The 19,692-nt window shown below is 37.5% G+C and overlaps 1 protein-coding gene across 9 annotated transcripts in view; it reads left to right on the forward strand.

Annotated features, from left to right (window-relative positions):
• The window catches only part of ClC-a (chloride channel protein 2), a 247,584-nt gene that overhangs the window by 27,159 nt on the left and 200,733 nt on the right, over window positions 1-19,692 (forward strand). For all 9 annotated transcript variants that reach the window (XM_067759043.1, XM_067759042.1, XM_067759044.1 and 6 more), the window contains exons 2-3: window positions 11,309-11,416; window positions 18,455-18,620. In XM_067759043.1, the coding sequence (XP_067615144.1) occupies window positions 11,309-11,416; window positions 18,455-18,620 (274 nt within the window). The remainder of the gene's footprint in view (window positions 1-11,308; window positions 11,417-18,454; window positions 18,621-19,692) is intronic.

The raw sequence follows: 19,692 nt of genomic DNA on the forward strand, positions 1-19,692 counted from the left end.
GCAGCTTCTGTTATTGTCGAATCGCTGAGCTGTCGAAACAAAAAAACTCAAATATTCAGTAGAGCAATATCTCCTTCATTTACAACTATTAGTACTTCACAATTACAATACTCGCGTACTTCACTAATAGCGTGTTAAAATCGAAGTGATTGACTATTCCCCAGCTTGCGCTGCTTTTATACTCACTGTTGCCTCGTTTGCATATTTTTCCAAGGGTCTAGACTTATCTTAATGTCTTCTAGATAAATGCGTATGTATGTGTGTAATAACGTCTGCTTTTAGGTGATGACTACGTATGTGTATGTAAAATAGCCCTGCAAAAAATGCGTTTAGTCTTGGTTGAGTCGCAAAGGCGTATGAGACTAATGTCAGATTTGATCTCTTTTTATGCATTGAACTGTTCCCTTTGGTTTGAGAGACCAATTGTACCCATTTATACCCGAACGGTAACGATAGGACCAATCCCCTTTATAACCATATGGGAACGAATGAAAACTAATCTCTTTTCTCTTCAAAAAGTGTTGGTTTTTGTATGGTACGAGGTTGTTTACATTTTAAATGCAATATTAAAACTTGCAAAAAATTGTTAAATACATCTATGAAAAAAAAAAAATTATTAATTCGCCAACTCATTCCAAGAGATATGGGTCGACGATAGTGGAACATATGGTCCTAGTCAATTAGGTTTTGTATAGGGCCACTAATACTTCTAATCAGCCACCTATAAACGTTTTTATTTAACTCACTTCGTTGCCGCTTTTTTGTATGTTCTATTAAAATGGTCTACATAGATTTTAACCTGACTAATCCCAACTGCACCCAAAAGGAACTATAGCCACAATGTATACAAAAGAGATTAATTGGACACCGTTCTCTTTAGGGATTAGTCGCACTATTTTTGGAGGGCTACTAGCAGCACAGTGAAATCGCTAACATTCGCCACAGTATGTTCTGCAATTTCTGCACCCTGGCACCAACACTCCGGCTCAATTGTGGCCCTAAGATCTCTTTAGAAGCTTAGGCAAGGGAACATATATTCCGTTCGACCGATATTAGAAGCCGCTATACTGCAATGGCCATAAGGTCTGCACCCAAGCTGCCCCGAGTCCAGTGGCGTTGTGAGGGGGGAGAGGAGTATCTTGCTCCGGCGCTACTCACATGGGCGCAACTCAGAACTTCCTTGATAATTTTATTTTTATTATAAGTGATTTCTGGAAAATATTACTTCGCAGTAGATAAGAAATTGAACCTAAAACTCCGTTAGAATTACTTACTTTTATAATCTCGTATGGAGAAGATGCTAGTGGCACTTCAAATAAATTCTTGGCTATCTCAGTATCAATTGTTAGCTGTGAACGTTCATTCAGCAAACTAAAACTGATTTTGACATATTTACTATCAACGATGGGGCAAGGTCGCCTAAGTGACCTAATATTTTTAAGTGTGGAAAAAGAAAAATTTTAAATGATAAATTTTGATGATATCATTGATATATTTGCTTCCTCAAAGGCAAGGAAAATTTGCACATTAATATTAGTTTTACTAATGTAAATAAATATTTTCCCCGGGCGCAAGAAAACCTCACTACGCCACTGCCCGAGGTCTTAAGCCTTGTTGCAGTTGCTAACGCGATGATTTTGGCCATTAGTGATTACATGTGGAAAAAAAAAGATATTTAGTCCATTTTCCCTGCAATATATTATTTTTCATATTAAGAAGCCACTAAGGTCATTCCACTATTTACAAATTAAAAAATATGTTTTTATGAGTTTACATAGTATTTTAAAATAATATAATTCACAACATACAAACACGCACATTTTTATTTACATACTGAGTAATTTATTTGCCAAAAATTTTTGTTTTTTTTTATCTTGTGCATTGCCTTTTGACTTCATAGTCGCCATTGACACAAAATAAATACAACAAATAATCATTAACACGTCAAAAGCCAAAAGAGTGCCAAAAATGTAATGCCTTTTTAAAAATAGATATTTTGTCTAGCAGCAAGTCTAGATGGCAGTAAACGAAACGTGCAAAATAATAAAAACAACATAATAACATCTTAGGTATGTATGTATGTACAATGCTTGTGTGTATTAAAAACAAAGAAAACCCAAAATGAAGAATAAAAATTTCCGTCATTTCTAGTTCACAAAAATAACAACAAGTGATAGTTTGCGTTTCTATTTCCTCTATTTATAGACCAAGTTTGCATTTACTTTACTTTTGATTTCCATCATCATGCAGTACTTAGAATTAGTGCATTTCACTACAAAATTTGAGTTAATCAAATTCAAAATTTATTAAATACATTTTTCTCGGATCACTGCCTTGTGGCAGCAAAAATACGCATACGCCTCTGTGCATTAAAAGAGTGCGCGCAGTGACACAAGGAAAGTTTGCTATTAAAAAGCTGCTCACGAACAGTGTTGCCAGAACTTAAAAAAAAGGCTAGACTGACGAAAATAAAAAGCTAAAAGAGGCTAAATACAAATTTTTAGGGCTAAGAAAAAAGCTAAATTTTAAGGCAACTTTCTATGCGTTTTATTAATTTTTTTCATAAAATACATAACACAATAAAAAATTTAAGTTAATTTTTACACCAATTTCATAAAAAATAAAAAAATCGTTAGCAGATGATATCTGTGTTTTAATAAAAAAGGGATACATGACGGACGAGTGCATGCCCGACGGTTGGAATCTAAGTGTTCTTTGCCCAGTCCACAAGAAGGGGGATACTGCAAAATGCACCAACTATCGTGGAATCAGCCTTCTTAATATCGCATATAAGGTCCTTTCAAGCGTATTGTGCGAAAGATTGAAGCCCACCGTGAACCGGCTGATTGGACCTTATCAGTGCGGCTTCAGACCTGGTAAATCTACCATCGACCAGATTTTCACAATGCGCCAAATCTTGAAAAAAACGCGTGAAAAGAGAATCGACACACATCACCTCTTCGTCGACTTTAAAGTCGCCTTCGACAGCACGAAAAGGAGCTGCCCATATGCCGCTATGTCTGAATTTGGTTTCCCCGCAAAACTTATACGGCTGTGCAAAATGACGTTGAGCAACACTATCAGCTCAGTCAGAATTGGGATGGACCTCTCCGAGCCGTTCGAAACTAAACGAGGTTTCAGACAGGCTGACCCCCTATCGTGCGATTTCTTTAATTTGATGCTGGAGAAAATTATACTAGCTGCAGAACTTAACCGCACTGGAACAATATTCTATAAAAGCGTGCATTTACTGGCATATGCTGATGACATTGATATGATCGGCTTAAACACCCGCGCTGTTAGTTCTGCTTACTCCAAACTGGAAAAAGAAGCGGTAAATATGGGTTTGATGGTGAATGAGGACAAAACGAAGTACCTGCTGTCATCGAGCAAAGAGTCAGCGCATACGCGCCTTTGCAACAACGATACTGTTGGCAGCCATAATTTCGAATTAGTAAAAGACTTCGTTTATTTGGGAACCAGCATCAACACTAGCAACAACATCAGCACTGAAATCCAGCGAAGAATCAATCTTGTCAATAAATGCTACTTTGGACTAGGTAGGCAGAAGCATGGACCATGACAACAGCAGATGAAGCGGCTTTGGGAGTGTTCGAGAGAAAAGTTCTTCGAAAGATTTATGGACCTCTACGCGTTGGCGATGGCGAGTACCGAAGAAGATTTAATGATGAGCTGTGCGAGCTATACGCAGACATCAACATAGTCCAGCGAATTAAAACGCAGCGACTGCGCTAGCTAGGCCATCTTATGCGAATGAAAGATGATGCTCCGGCCAAGAAAGTGTTTCTTTAGGAACCCGCCTATGGAAGCAGAGGTATATGACGGCCCCCACTCCTTTGGAAGGACCAGGTGGAAAACGATTTAAACTCCCGGTTGGTGGAGCGAAGGAGCGACTGGCGCGTCTTGCTGGACGGCCATAACCGTTAGACGGTTAAGCGCCAATTAAGTAAGTAAGTAAGGATATATAAAACTCCACTATAGTCTATAAGTTTTCGTAATACGTTTGAGGTAAATGGTTTTTTATTTGTGTCTAAGCTTAGTTGATTCGGCGGGCGAATCGGTTTTTTTATAGTTATTTTGTTATTTTTAGTGAACTGTATATTTTCTTATTGTTTAGAGAGAGAGAGGTCGCTATGCGCCTGTTACACCTTGTATGCATTCATTGGGGGCGAGCACTGGCGTTAAATTGGAGTGTTATCGTGATGCGGAGAAGGAGGATAGACGCCTATTTAGAAGGAAAAGAACGTGAGGTCGAACGGTGTGAATGCGGAGAGCTCCAGCTGCTGCGTGATAGGAATAATGCCCAAAAATGCATGCCGAAAAATCCGTCGGATGACGGAAGGTTTCAAAGCAAGGGCAGACTCCTAAAGAATATGGCAACCTGGTAATTGACATACAGAGTGTGTTTAAGTTGTGGAGGGAACACTTCTCCTCATTACTAGCTAGCGAGGGAGAAGACTAACTAGATACCCTAGTCGCCGGTGATGAAAATCACAAACCGACAGGTAATGACGGACTACTTGTAGAGCTGTTCAGACATGGAGGCGAGGAGTTGGTAAAGAGCATGTAGCAACTCCAATGCAAAATATGGTCGAATAAGCGCATGCCTCCAGTGGTTAACTGTGCTCTGCCAAATGCGCTTATAACCGCGGAATCAGCCTGCTGCGTATAAGGTTCCATCTAGCTTACTTTGTGAAAGGCTGAAGCCCATAGTCAAAGAACTGATTGGACCTTAACAGTGCGATTTTAGACCCAGTAAATATACTATCGACCAGATCTTCGCCATGCGCCAGATCCTGGAGAAGATTCACGGTTAGAGAATCGACTCTCACTATATTTGAGTTCGACTTCAAATCAGCATTTCGAAACTAAACGATGCTTCAGACAAGGCGTCTTTCGTCCGATTTCTTTAACATAATGCTAGAGCATATAATTTTAGCAGCAGAACTAAACCGTCATAGTAGAATCTATTATTAGTGGCGTATGCTTATGATATTCATATGATTGGCCTGAACAAACGCGCTCTGAGTTCTGCCTTCTCGGGTTTAGATAAAAAGCAAAAAAAAAAGTAGATGGGCGCATTCGCGACTTGGCAGCCATGTCGGTGTTGACGGATATAAATTCGAGACTGTGAAGGAGGTATATATATATGTATATAAATGATTTGTATGAGATTGTTGCTCCCAATTACCCTCAGTTATTACGAAACAGGGATAGCTGGCATGACTTGTTACGAAACGGCTAAAATCGCTTAGGCGGTTAAGCTCCAATTAATGATGATGATGATTTTCTCGCATTGTTATTGCAAATGCGTCATATCGGGTTATTACCACGCTCACTTTTTCGGTATCGAAAATTTCGAAAAACACATAAACTATGGTTAGTTCCGGCCGGACAAGTGGGGGACTTGTTTGTATCCCAAAGTTCGAAGTTCAGAAGAAACGTAAGCTGACCAAGTATTTCAGATCAATAGGACTCAAATCGTCCTATTTAAAATATCTCAAGAAGGCACTCGTCAACTTTCTCATTCGAATGGACATTCACAGATAGATAGTGCGCTAGAGGAAGTCATGTGATTATAGTGGATATAAGTATTTCATGCAGAAACACTTTTTTCTGGCTGTGTTTATTGATGTTGCAAGTATTTTCAATGACTTGAAGCACTTAGCAAGGGAGTGCGCTCGATATGACGGGGAGATCCCTTTGAAGACGGGTTAAGGGGACTAGCTTATAAAGGCCATAAGCATGCCTGTCGCAAGAGGCTACTAAAAAGCGCAGGGGCGAAGGTTCGAATGGTAAAATAAACAGCTTCCAAGGCAGCCCGACAGAAAGTACTTTTCCGGAGCGTACCGGATTGATATGGCATGATGATTGGCAAAGACTGTCCTTATTCGCGAACGCTCCCCTTACCTTTGAGGAGTATTTTTCCGGCTATCAAAACTCAAACGATGTAAACATTATGGCATATGCTGACAATGTCATCCCTGCCGGCATGTGTAGAATCATGGCAAGAGCAATAGCAAGATGGGCACAGAAAGTTGGCCTAAGGCTGAATCAAAACAATACTGATTTACTACTCTTCTCGAGTAAGTACAAAGAACTTAGCTTTGAATTGCCAAAGATAAAGGTCCAGATATTAACCCTATCTCCGTTCAACTGAGAGTAACAATCGATGAGCGGGTGCGGTAAACCTGTATTTCTTTGTACATCTTTAAATTGATGTTCGGTTAGAAATGAGTTCTGAAGCCGAAGGTGATAAGCTACAGAAAATTCAGCACATAGCATGTGTGGCGCCAACGGAGATTATTGCACCTGCCTCATAACAGTCTTAGATCCAACATTAAAGCTGCTTCCGGAATAATTACAAATACCTATTATTTACACCAGCACAAACCGCACTTAGGCAAGGAGAGTTTGGGCCCTGAGAGGATACCCAGCAATGAAATGGCAGTATTCTTACACCCATATTCTGTCGCTCGGTAACGGACCATTGTAAACGTTTGGTTTTCATTGAGACATTATAAATAATAGGAACAGGTGAAATTTTGTAAAACAACTGTCAGTCACTCAGAGCGGGCATGTTAATCTCATTCCGGTAGGAGTTATTATGTCCGCGTGCTGCACCACACCCGCTTGCACCAGGTGCTTAAATTTACTAAAAATCTCTACAGATTTCTACGTGGTGTGGTTGTAGCATGCTCCGCTTGTTACACCGAGAGCCCTAAGTTCAACTCCCGGGCAAAGCAACATCAAAAGTTTAGAAACAAGTTGTTCAATTAGAAAAGTCTTTCTAAGCGGGGTCGCCCCTCGGCAATTATTTGGAAAAAACTTCTAGTGTATATCTGCCATGACAAGCTTCTTGGTGAAAACTCATCTGCCTTGCAGATGTAGTTCAGAGTCGGCGTAAAATATGTAGGTCCCGTCCCGTCATTTTTAGGCAAAATTAAAAGGAGCACGACGCAAATGGGAAGAGAAGCGCCGCCTAGATAGAAGCTCGGACTAACTCTGTAAATATCTAACATGAACACAGGACGAAAAGAAGAGGGACAATAAGAATCATATTTGGGTGGTTTCTCCATCGGAAAATACTCTGAAAACTACCACAAAGCAAATGCGCGCAGGGGAAAGATCCAGCGTTTTTAACAGCAATGCGGAGATGACTACCATATTAGAAGGTTTCTTTGGTAATTTATTTATTTTTTTATTTATTATGTTATATTAATTCGGATATATTTCAAAGAATGTCTACATATTTCAAAATTGAGATAAGATTAGAAGATGAGAAATTCTAAGCAAATAATAATAAATTAAGATTTTAGGGGTAATCACAGTTACGTTTTAACTACAGTGTTAAGTTTACAACATCTTAACTTTAAAACATAACGGTCCTTTAACTGTTTTTGTTATAAAAATTCAGTTTATTAAGAATTCAAAGCTAATTTTTTGAAAAATAAAATATTGACTTATAAAGGGAGAGCGCGTAGATTTTTCACAAAAAAATCCATTTGCGGAAAATTCCATACGGACCATTCTGAGCAACTCTACTGCAGCCACTATGGGTCTAAAACCGATTTGGATTCCGAAATTTTTAAGGGGAAGTTTTCTTGCTATTTCTTGTAATATATTTTATTTATAAAACCCTAATTGTAATACTGAGATAAAAAAGCTGTCTAATCAACCAACATTTCTGTAAATTTTTATCCATTTTAAACCGTTTAATCAACTTCACACAAATTGTTGATTCTAAATTTACCAATTCAATAGTGAAATCAACAAAAAAAGAAATCAGGACGAAACTGCCGAAGACTTCATCTCTTTAATCGGCTGTATAAGATATGAAATATATAGTGAACAGATGTACATACCTAAGCGATTTTTAAGATAAATCTATCTATAAATCTTATAAAATAAAGTCGCTAAATGCCATGTATGCACATAACTTCACACAGAATGCTCCGATTTTAAAACGGTTTTTAGCATTTGAAAGCTTAGCTACGTGAGATGGTACAGTTAATATAATTTGAAGATATATATTATAGGGGCGTGGCAAATTGCCAAAATGTAGTAAAAAATCATAAAATTTTTGTTTACACAGCTATAACTCATAAGCGGATGGATGGATTTAAAAAATTCTACTTTTTAGTGAAACTTTGAACTATTTACCTTCGATCTGCATCAAAAAAAATACTTGATCCTTTCTTATATCAGCCAAATTGTTTAAACAAAAGTAACATTTTTACCAAAAAATGTGTTTGTATGGTTGTTCGCTGTGAACTGTTCGCGCTAATTGCTTTTGAGTGAGGATGATGCGACACATACATACGTACATATATATATAGCATTCGCTGCGTTATTTATCTTCGGGCGTAGGTTTATAGGTATGTATGGATGTACATCACTAGATAGTATAAAACAAAGTCGCTTTTTCTGTCCCTATGTCCCTTTGAATGCTTAAACCTTTAAAAATACGCAACGGATTTTGATGCGCTTTTTTTTAATAAAGAGTGATTGAAGAGGAAGGAACGGATGAACATATTTGGCTGAAAATTGGTGGAGGGGTAGCTTAGAACCAGGAGACAGACCTAGGATAATTTTTATCCCGTTCTGGCTAGGGTCTTGAGATCAAACCGTGGATCTGGGTAATCCTGGGATATGTTTGTACAATATGGGTATCAAATGGAAGCTGTTTATAAGTACTTTGATACGGGGTATTTTTCGTACCCGCCGGTAACTAGGGTCTCGAGATATAAGCGAAAACGTGGCCGCTGGTACTCCTAGAAGGTGTTTACAGAATATGGATAACAAATGAAAGCTGTTGATGAGTGCTTTAGTACAGGGTAGTTTTCATACCTATTGGTGACTAGGGTCTCGAGATTGAGGCCAAAACGTGGACCCGGGTATCCCTAGAAAGTGTTTATACAATATGGATAACAAATGAAAGCTGTTGATGAGTGCTTTAGTATAGGGTAATTTGCATACCCCTGGGTGACTAGGGTCTCAAGATATAGGCCAAACCGTGGGCCCGTGTACCCCTAGACAGAGTTCATACAATATGGATATCAAATGAAGGCTGTTGATGAGTGCTTTAGTAAAGGGTAGTTCTCATACCTATTGGTGACTAGGGTCTCGAGATATAGGCCAAAACGTGGACCCGGCTTCCCCTAGAATGTGTTTATACAATATGGATAACAAATGAAAGTTGTTGATGAGTGCTTTAGTACAGGGTAAGTTTCATACCTATTTGTTACTAGGGTCTCGATATACATACCAAAACGTGGATCAAGGTAACACTAGGATGTGTTTTTACATTATGGGTATCAAATTGAAGCTGTTGATGTGTGCTTTAGTACAGGGTAGTTTTCATACCTACTGGTGATTACTGTCTCGATATATAGGCCAAAACGTGGACCCGGATACCCCTAGAATGTGTGTGTAATATGGATATCAAATGAAATCTGTTGCTGAGAGCTTTAAAGTAATATTCATTGTGATATTCTATTTAGTCGCATCAACCTGGCAATACTGATAAATATGCATGCGAAACCGAAATAAAGACATGAATTAATAATACCCACATACCTATTTACATACGTACTATTCGATTTGCCTGAAATTTGGTATATAAATTTGCCTATATTAGTATTTACGATCCTTTTTTCCGGGAAGTAGACCAGATACGGACTGGGACTGAGACTCGGAGTGGGACTGGGACTCGGAATGGGACTGGAACAATAGATATCACCTCTTGGAATGGCAATAAATGATGAAGAAGAATGAGAAGAATTTGAGATAAGAGAAAAGAGGGAAGGAGAAGGAGACTGAGAAAGAGATAGAGTGAGAGGAAGATAGAGATAGATGAAGCGAAAAAGACGGAGGGAGGAGTGAATAAAAGGATTCGATTTCGTTGCTTTTGAAATTCGGCTTAAAAATTGCACATGGAACAAAGACTCTCCTGAATTAAAAAAAATGTCATAGTACCTCTAAATCGCGGGGCCCCTCAGAAACATGAGTGCCACTGCGTATACGTAACATTTTATTATTACGTATAAACAAATAAAAAAATTACAATAAAAGAAAATTGCGACTATAAACTGAGATATAACCTATCCTATCTTTCAAGTTAGATCAAACTACACAAGGGGTGCAAAACAAATTCAAAATCGGTTCAAAAATTTTGTGACACGTGTTTTTTATATATTAAGATTAACCATGCATGAGATAAAACTGTAAGACGTCTAGACCTCAGGAGAAATAGGCCAACGAGGTAACCGAGAATATAAAAGCAGCGCAAGCTGAGGAATTAGTAATCAGTTTGATTTAAACACGATATTAGTGAAATATAATTTTGAAGTACTACTCCCAAAGTACTCTAAATAAAGATCATTTTGCAATACTGAATATTGGAGTTCAATAATCGCACCCCCCCCCCCCCCCCCCCCCCCAAATCATTACAATACAACATAACCATTGTTGCCTCCATTGCTGCCTCCATTGTGTTTACTTAGTACTACATGAGTAGTGTCTTCTAAATGGTACCAAGCTACTTTGTGTGAGGATGCAAAGTTTGACATTTTTTGTGGTCCACATGAAATAGCTATGACTATGAATCACTTATCTCAACAATATATGACGTAAACGTAGTATTTGATGAAATTTGAAGATTCTAGCCGTTAAAAAGGGGGCAGAAATGAAAGTTTATATGGGGTATATAATATATATACCACCGACCTCTATGATTTTTTCATACAACAATATATGCTATATACGTAAGCATCTTCTAGCTATTAAATTGGTGTAAAAATTGCGAAAAGTGTCTTATATGAATGGATATATGTATGCTATATATACGACCGATCTTTTCGAATTTTTCAGACAACAATATTTGCTATGTATGCTATAGTGGTCCGATCCGGCCGGTTTCGACAAATGTCTTATCGGACACCTAAATTAAGCAAATTTTTTCAAGATATCTCAAAAATTGAGAGACTATTTTGCATACAAACAGACAGACGGACAGACGGACTTGGCTAAATCAACTCAGCTCTTCATCCTGATCATTTCGGTATACTTATTAACAAATATAAGCCGCAGCACCCTCTAATGATCACAGGTAGAGTGTATTTTCTGATAAAAAGTACCAGGTTTTAACCTTGCCATCAAACTGTGATTATCGCCCAACTCTGGAATGATGTGTAAACAAATATTAATTAGTTTCATTTTATATCTGTTATTTCTTAAAATATGCTAGTATTTATCAAATTTTTCCTTTCTTCGCACTCTTTCACAGATGTATGGCCGCTATACCAAAGATTTAGGAGAATTTGCTAAAGATGAAGCCAGAAAACTCAAATTACTCGAGAAGCGCAGAAAACAAGAAGACAAACAAAGGAACAAGGTAAATGCATAAAAAATTCACAATATGAAATTCAATATTTTCAATGATCTTATTTACCTACATTACAATATTCTGCATGCCAAATTAACAACAAAATATATATATTTTTTCTTTGCTGCAATTAATTTATGCAATTGAACGAGAATAAAAATAAAAGTTGTACAAATATGCACTTATAATCATTTAAGGTAATGTTAAATAACTGCATAAATATTTATCGAGACAAATTAAGTTGTTAGATTGTATGCGATTAGAGTAAGCTTTGAATAATATTAAGTATAAAACTACACTGCTGGGAACAATCATGGAATAAAAAAAAAAAATTGCGGTATTGCTACTTAGTTTTTGTTGAATTGTTACTAGGGCTGTGAACTCCATCCGGATTTTTCAACTATCCGGATAAACCGGATATTCGAATAACCGGATAGCTAAGCAAAAAATCCGTATATCCGGATACCGGAATATGAGAATAGAACCAAGCAAGCATCGAAAAATTATTCACAAAATATATTTGTATATTATTAAATTAACGTCAAAAATTAAAAGGCTACAATTTTACAAACATCAACAATTTCACAAAGCGTCAATTTAAACTAATAATGAGTGCTAAAATGGTCAGCAAGATTTGGGATCATTTCCAAAAAAGTTAAAATAAGAACAGTGCCATTTGTTTATATTGTGAAAAAACGCTACAAAACACAGGATCGACATCAAGTCTATGGGGCCACTATCGGTTTCTCCATTTTCAAGAGAACGGTACAGACGCAGCTTTTCTATCTGAATCTGCGCCAGAATATAACCGAGTAGCAGTTCATCACAAAGTAATTTTGATCACAATTCGGAATGTTCAGAACACCCAATGAAGAAAGTTCGAACATCACGCGTAGCTCAAACTGTTCGCAATAAGTATATGTCCAAAGAACGTCAAGAGATAATAACACAAGCCTTGGTTAATATGATTGCTGTTGACTTGCCTACTCCATTGGTGGAATGTGATGGGTTCAAGAAGTTTGTTAATGTCCTCGAACCAGAGTATGTAATTCCTTGTCGCAAAACAATTTCCGGTAGAATTCAAGCCATGCATAACCGTGAAATAGAGAAATTTAAGAAAAATCTCAGTTCACCATCTGATATACATAGCTTTGACCACTGATTGCTGGACATCAAGAGCCACCCGATCCTATATGGGACTTATAGCGCATTATTTGGATTCTAATTTGCTCACCGAAGAAATGACTGAAAGCCACACAGCTGAGAATTTAGAAGACTCGTTTCGAGATGGCATGGAAGAATGGAATATCAAAGAAAAAGTCAAAAATATTGTACACACAGTGACACAAAGGAGGAAGACGAGTTTCAGCGCTACTTATTCGAAGAGCAAATAAACCACAATCTCAGTGCCAGCAATTGGTTGTAAGACCATGAAAGAATTTATCCCAATCTTTCGAAAATCGCCAAAAGATATCCAGCGGTACCTGCCACTTCAAGAGCTTCTGAAAGGGTATTTTCAAGTCCTGGAAATGAAGTTCGTCCCATACGAAATTGTTTGAGTCGGGAAATAATATCGGCACTTGTTTTCTTACACCAGAACAAGAAGAAAATAGTTTAACATCATATTACATATTTCTCAATACGAGCCTTTTTTGTATTCACTGTTAATTGATTTAAATGCCCCGCGAATTTATTGTTATTAATTTTAAATAAACATATATTGTACATCAATTTGGTGCTTTCACTGGATACCCAAAAATACGGTTATTAACCGGATCTTCATAAATCCGGATATCCGGATAGTCTCACAAACGAATATTAACCGGATATCCATTCCGTCCGGATTTTATCCGTGTAAACGGATATCCGTACGGATAGCCGGATATTCGAATATGCGGATAGTCCCAGCCCTAATTGTTACAATTGCTTGTGTGAAAGTCATAAAAACAATATAAAGCTTGAACACTTTACACTGTTGCCAATTTTTGTGACTCACGTAACTTGGCACCATCACCGACCAAGTCCAAAAGCAAATCCCGACCATACGAGTATTAGACATCTACCACCAAAACTGGGAGTGAGACACGATTGCCGTAACAAAATCCTCAAGTCCCTCGCTGGTAGCACTTGGGGCCAAAACAGAGAAACGCTTATATCTACTTTGAAAGCAATCGGTCAGCCGCTTGTGTTCTACGCGTCTCCGATATGGTCATCGAACTTAGAAGAAACACACTTCATTAAGCAGAAGGTCTGTAGAACTACCAAGCGGTTTCTTCTTATGTCGCCAGAACATCATTTATACAGTGAGGCGGGAATACTCATCATAAAGGAGAGAAACTAAATGCTGAACAAATAGTTTCTGTTAAATACAGAAAATTGGGCATCCTAACAGGCAATTGATTGATGAGTCCACGCTCCCGGGATATAAGGTGAAATCTCCGCGAAGAAGAAGAAATTCGGCACACATGAATTCGAAAACTCAAACGTATGTATAAAGACAGATAAAATAAAAAAAATGAAATGGTAAAAACGGGCATGACACTGTTCACTTTGCCAACTAAACGATGTCTTTTGGCGTTTCGTAGTTCTCAAGACGCAAGCTTATTTAAAGGCATGTTATGCCAGAAGGCAGTGCCCAGTCAGCATACCCATCATGAATCTACAGTCATCTCGTTTTAATGATAGCTGAAACTTTGTTCGTCTAAGGTTGTAAATGACAATTACACTGTGCTAGTTGCGTAAATGATTATGGATAGTTCGAATGAGTTCTTGAGCACTAGCAACTATTTTTTGAGGATTATCTTAAATACTGTAAGCAAAATTCATTCGGGCTTGCAGCTCTGTCACACTAACGCTCGCAGCTTTAACACCCCAAAGCTTGATTACATGAACTTCATTCTGCAGGATTCAAAGATAGATATTTTATGTGTGTCTGAGACCTGGTTTAGAGAAGATATTGGTGATAACATGTATGCATTAAATGGCTACAAAGTGTATAGGAACCGACAGCAAAACAGGTGCCAGAGGCGGGGGTGTTACCATATACTGCAAAGCAAATATTCCTCACAAAATAATTTTTAAGTCAAGTGTAGATGATCCTATTGAGTATATTATAATGGAAGTTGGGAATAGGTCTAATAAATGCTTAATTGTATGTGTATACAACCCCAATAAAACATTTAAGCTAGATAATTTATTTTCGCAATTGGCCCAATTTTCTCACATGTATGAGCATATACTTACTTTGTGGTGATTTCAACACGGATATACTAAATAAAGACTCACGATGTCTAAAATTAACGGATGATTTGAACTCCATAGGACTAGATGTCGTTAACAAATATCCTACGCGATTTTCACCCAATTGTAAACCTAGTTTGCTAGATTTGATGTGCACATCCAACAGTTCCGAAGTGCTCCATTATGACCAATTCTCCCTTGCTGGATTATCTGACCACGACATGTTGTTTATTTCATATAACATAGCCTTGAACACAGTTCTACTACAGGGATTTTAAAGCAGTCAAGCATTCAGAGCTTGCATATGAGGCTAGTGTTTTGCATTGGAACGGCGTGTGGATCCTTCCTGATATTAATCAAAAACATAATTTTTTTGTATCGCAAGTACTTTACTTGTTTGATAAATATGTTCCACTAAAGGAAGTCAAAACTGAAAGCAGGAAACAGCCGTGGTTCACGAATCAAGTTTTGTCGGCTATTAGAGCACGCAATAGGTTATATAGTCGTTGGAAGCGTGACCCTACGGAAACAGCTTGGGAGTTTTATCGCCAAGCCAGAAATAATGCTACACTGCTAAGTAAGAATTCTAAAAGAGAATTTTATAAAAAGAAGCTTGATACTGATTTGCCGGTTAAAAATCTGTGGCAAAATTTAAGATCCCTAGGTATCGGGTCAAAAATTAATTCAGGATGCGATTTAAATCCAGATGATATGAACAATTTCTTTCTACAGTCATGCAAAACAAAATATTACGGAACTTCAAGATTGATGAAAATTTACTTCATACACCAGAAAATGAATTTCAGTTCAATGCAGTAACAGAGGTCGATGTCATGAGAAGTATGATTGCACTTAAATCGAATGCAGTTGGTGTAGATGGTGTTAGCCTTAGGTTTTTGAAACTGATAATACAATACATAGTGCCAACTCTGACTCACATAATTAATTTTACAATTACAACGTCAACCTTGGAAAATAGCAAAAGGCATTCCTGTTGCTAAAAAACCGTCGACTGCTGTCTCAACATAAGTATATTGCCAGTCTTGTCAAAAGTCTGGGAGAACTTAGCGGCTGCCCAAATTATGGAATATCTTAATACAAACAAGCTCTTGAGCGAATTTCAGTCTGGTTACAGAGCCTTCCATAGTTGTAATACTGTCATGCTCAAAATTATTGAAGATATCCGCCCAGCCTATGACAGAGGTGAATTAACTGTGCTGGCGCTTTTGGATTTTTCTAAAGATTTCGACACAGTGGATTACTCTATTCTTTTACTAAAATTAAGTAAATACTACGGATTCTCTGATAGTTCCGTAAGATTGCCTGAAAATTATCTTAGAGGTCGCTTGCAGAAAGTAGTGGTTGGAACTAGTTGCTCGAAGATGAAACGCCTTGATTCTGGGGTGCCACAGGGATCCATTCTCGGTCCAATTCTGTTTTCTGTTTTTATTACAGATATGAGCAATATTTCCAAAAGCGTATCGATACATCTGTATGCTGATGATGCCCAAGTATATCTTTCTCACTCGATTGGCCTATCAGAGGATCTGGTTTGCAGAATGAATGAAGACCTCCAGCGCATATCTTCATGGGCAAATGACAATAAATTAAATCTAAATGCCTCTAAGACCAAGGCTATGTGTTTGGCGTATTCCCGGCAGATAGTTTCGACATTGCCTACTTTATCCTTGCAAGGCATTGCTATCAGTTATGAGCCTGTGGTTACTAGCCTTAGATTTAAGTTGAACTCATACCTCGGATGCAAGGACCATGTAAACTATACTTTAAGCAAAATATACTTCGTATTAAGAAAGTTGTGGCAGACAGCAGCTTTAATTCCAATTAATGTGAAACTGAAATTGGTGAGAACTCTTATAGTTCCACTGATGTCCTTTGGGGGATCGATTTCGCCAATATCGACAGTGAGTCACAGAAAAAGTTGCAGCTGGCTTTAAACACTGCGCTCGATATATATTTTCTAGGCGTAAATTTGACCATATGTATATCGGAGTTTTCCTCCAAGATACTTAACTGCAGTCTCGTTAGCTTTCTGAATTATCGCAATTTTGGGTTCCTACAAGATTTAATCCATAAAAGGCAACCGGAATACCTATTTAGAAATTTATGTTTTTTAAAATCAGACAGAACTGGCAACCTTATTGTTCCACGTTATAAGTATCTTACGTCTTCTAGAACATTCTTTGTCAGTGCTATCAAATTATGGAACTCACTACCAAATAACATTAAAAATAAACGCAATACCAGGCGCTTTAATTTGGCTTTATTTGAATTTCTGCAAAATGTACATACATAATACTTTTTCTTAATTTTTTTTTTTTGAATCAGATTCATTCTTTTATTTTTGTTGTTATTTTTCTTTTTACTAAACTAGTCAAAGACCTTCTTGAGCATTCATACAAATATACATACATACATAGAATAGTTGATAGTGTTTTGATTGAATTAGTTTTCATAATCTATTTATTTAATATAATGTATATTAAAAATAAATTTAGAAATTAAAAATATTGTATTGTTGATAAATATCCGAATGTTGATGTACGTTAAGAGACAATAGTCTCACATGTACAAATTTATTAATAAACTTTTAACTTTGAACTTTGACCTACGACACTTTACAGCGCCGTGCTTGGACCCACTCCTTTCCCGCTTGGTCGATCATGTGCACCTCTCGCCTACTCTTAGTCCCGCCCAATCTAATTGGGACGTCTACGGAGATAGATTTAAGGGATTCGCCGTTTTTAGCTAGTTCATCCGCGACATTCGTTCAAAGGGGCTCAGTTCTGAAAATTGTATTACTCTCTCCAGTATCAAGTAAAAGAAAACGCACGATAGAGAATCACGCTTTTCGAAAATGCCTTTCTCAATTCGCCTGTATAAGGAAAAGCAAATTGTGAAGTAATTAGCGATCTGCCACTCAAAATTCTAACTATATATGTGCTTTATTGTTGTACGCTTTAAGTAGCAGGGTACGAAGTTTAGCTCCGACGAGATAGTAATCCTAATCGATGTTGGGACACTGGAGACATGATGTCCATCTATTGCAACATGGACCATCTGGTTGCATATTTTCCGATCTAGAGTACAACCTTTAAGTTTTATTTTATTTTGGGCGGAGGCACCAACCCCGTTTACGGGACGGCTATTCTAGTTGCTTGCCTTTAAACAATGGCAATGGTCGTCATCAAAATAGGTCTGCCTCATTACTCAAAGCATTTTTTATTGACGTGGGGTGATATTAGGTTACAATTTCTTACAGACCAAGACTGCCGATGGTTGTCCTTAAACCGATTATGTCGGAGTGGCCTTACCAGGTTGTCGGATATTGAGTGGTTTCCCAGAGAATAATTGTACATAATCGTCCGGAAGTATTCAGTACTCTTTGAATCGCATGTAAAAAACTCGTCCTGGCGATCAGAAGCTTTTGACACTTTCGCTTACTTTTACACACGGCTCCATCTACCCCTTGAAATATATTTTAAAATAAGAGAATCGCATGATTTGTTGGTGCTCCTAAGTAAATTTAATAAATTCTTTGATTATTGTGTTTTGCTATATCAGATAATGTTGACTAGTAGTGTACCCATAACTAAGTTCACCGTCTTTACTTTCATCCGAATTTAAATGTCTTTACCTCTTCTGCTTAGTTTATTTTATGTAGTTAATACCAAAGTCTATCTTCTATATTGGTGCTATTTTATTTATCATAGCTGTATTTATATATCTAAATTTACCGAAATTTGAACGAATTGTTTATAAAGCAGTAGTCGTGGGAAATTTTTACAGGAATTGCTGGGGAAACGTTCATCGCGTATGCTAAAAGTCTCGTCATGGATATGGAAGCACACATTTGCCCGCCTCGGCGAGGATTGGGTTTTCTTAGCATTATTAGGTGTAATAATGGCATTTGTATCATATGTGGTGGACAAAGGCATCAATGTTTGTACAAATGGTAAGTTTAATAAATTACTTTAAATTTTTGTTTATATTTGTTACTACCTTCTTTTCGGTGATCAGTGTTCGAAGCTCTACCACCAAAGTGTTAAATATGCTCTTTTTCTTAAATTAGGGACCCTACACCAAACTCTTTAAAATCTACCAACTTTTCTCTAGAGGTTTTTTGTGCCAATTAGCTGTTTCACGATTTAAATATAAAGGGCTATATCTTAATATATAAAAATCACGTGTCACTATGTTTGTTCCCGATGGACTCCTAAACTACTGAACCCATTTTGAATTTGTTGGGCACCCCGTGTGTAGTTCGATCTAACTTGAAATATAGGATAGGTTATATCTCAGTTTATTATTATTTTAGCCCCGGGCCCGCGTTTTCTGAGGGGGCCCGCGATTTAGAGGTACTATGAAATTTTTTTTAATTCAGGAGAGTCTTTAGTTGTTCCATGTGCAATTTTTAAGCCGAATTTTAAAAGCATCGAAAATCTGCATTTCGTTTTAATATTGTAGTGAAGTGTGCAAAATAAAAATCTATATATATAAAGAAAAAGGCTAAAATGTATGTTAGTTGGTCGCCGGTGTTTGAAGAGATGCGTCCGTCGATTTTGTTCAAACTTTCACACAAGTTGCGTAAAACTCACGCGGTGTTTACTACATAGGACGTACAGGGTCTCGAGACATAGGCCGAAACGTGGACCCGAGTACCCTAGAATGTGTTTATAGAATATGGATAACAAATGAAAGCTGTTGATGAGTGCTTTAGTAGAGGGTAATTTTCATACCCCTGGGTGACTAGGGTCTCGAGATATAGGCCAAAACGTGGGCCAGTGAATGCTTAAACAGTGTTTATACAATATGGATATCAAATGAAAGCTGTTGATGAATGCTTTAGTACAGAATAATATATTATCCAGAGACGGAGTGGGACTGGGATTAGAACTAGGGACTAAGACTCGGAGTGGGACTGGGACTGGGACTGGAATAAAATACATACCACCGTCTGGAAAAGGCAATAAGGGATGCTGAAGGATGAGAAGAAATTGAGAGAAGAGAAAAGAGAGAAGGAGATT

This window comes from Eurosta solidaginis, chromosome 1 (assembly GCF_040869045.1).
Source record: "Eurosta solidaginis isolate ZX-2024a chromosome 1, ASM4086904v1, whole genome shotgun sequence".
Classification (NCBI taxonomy): domain Eukaryota; kingdom Metazoa; phylum Arthropoda; class Insecta; order Diptera; family Tephritidae; genus Eurosta; species Eurosta solidaginis.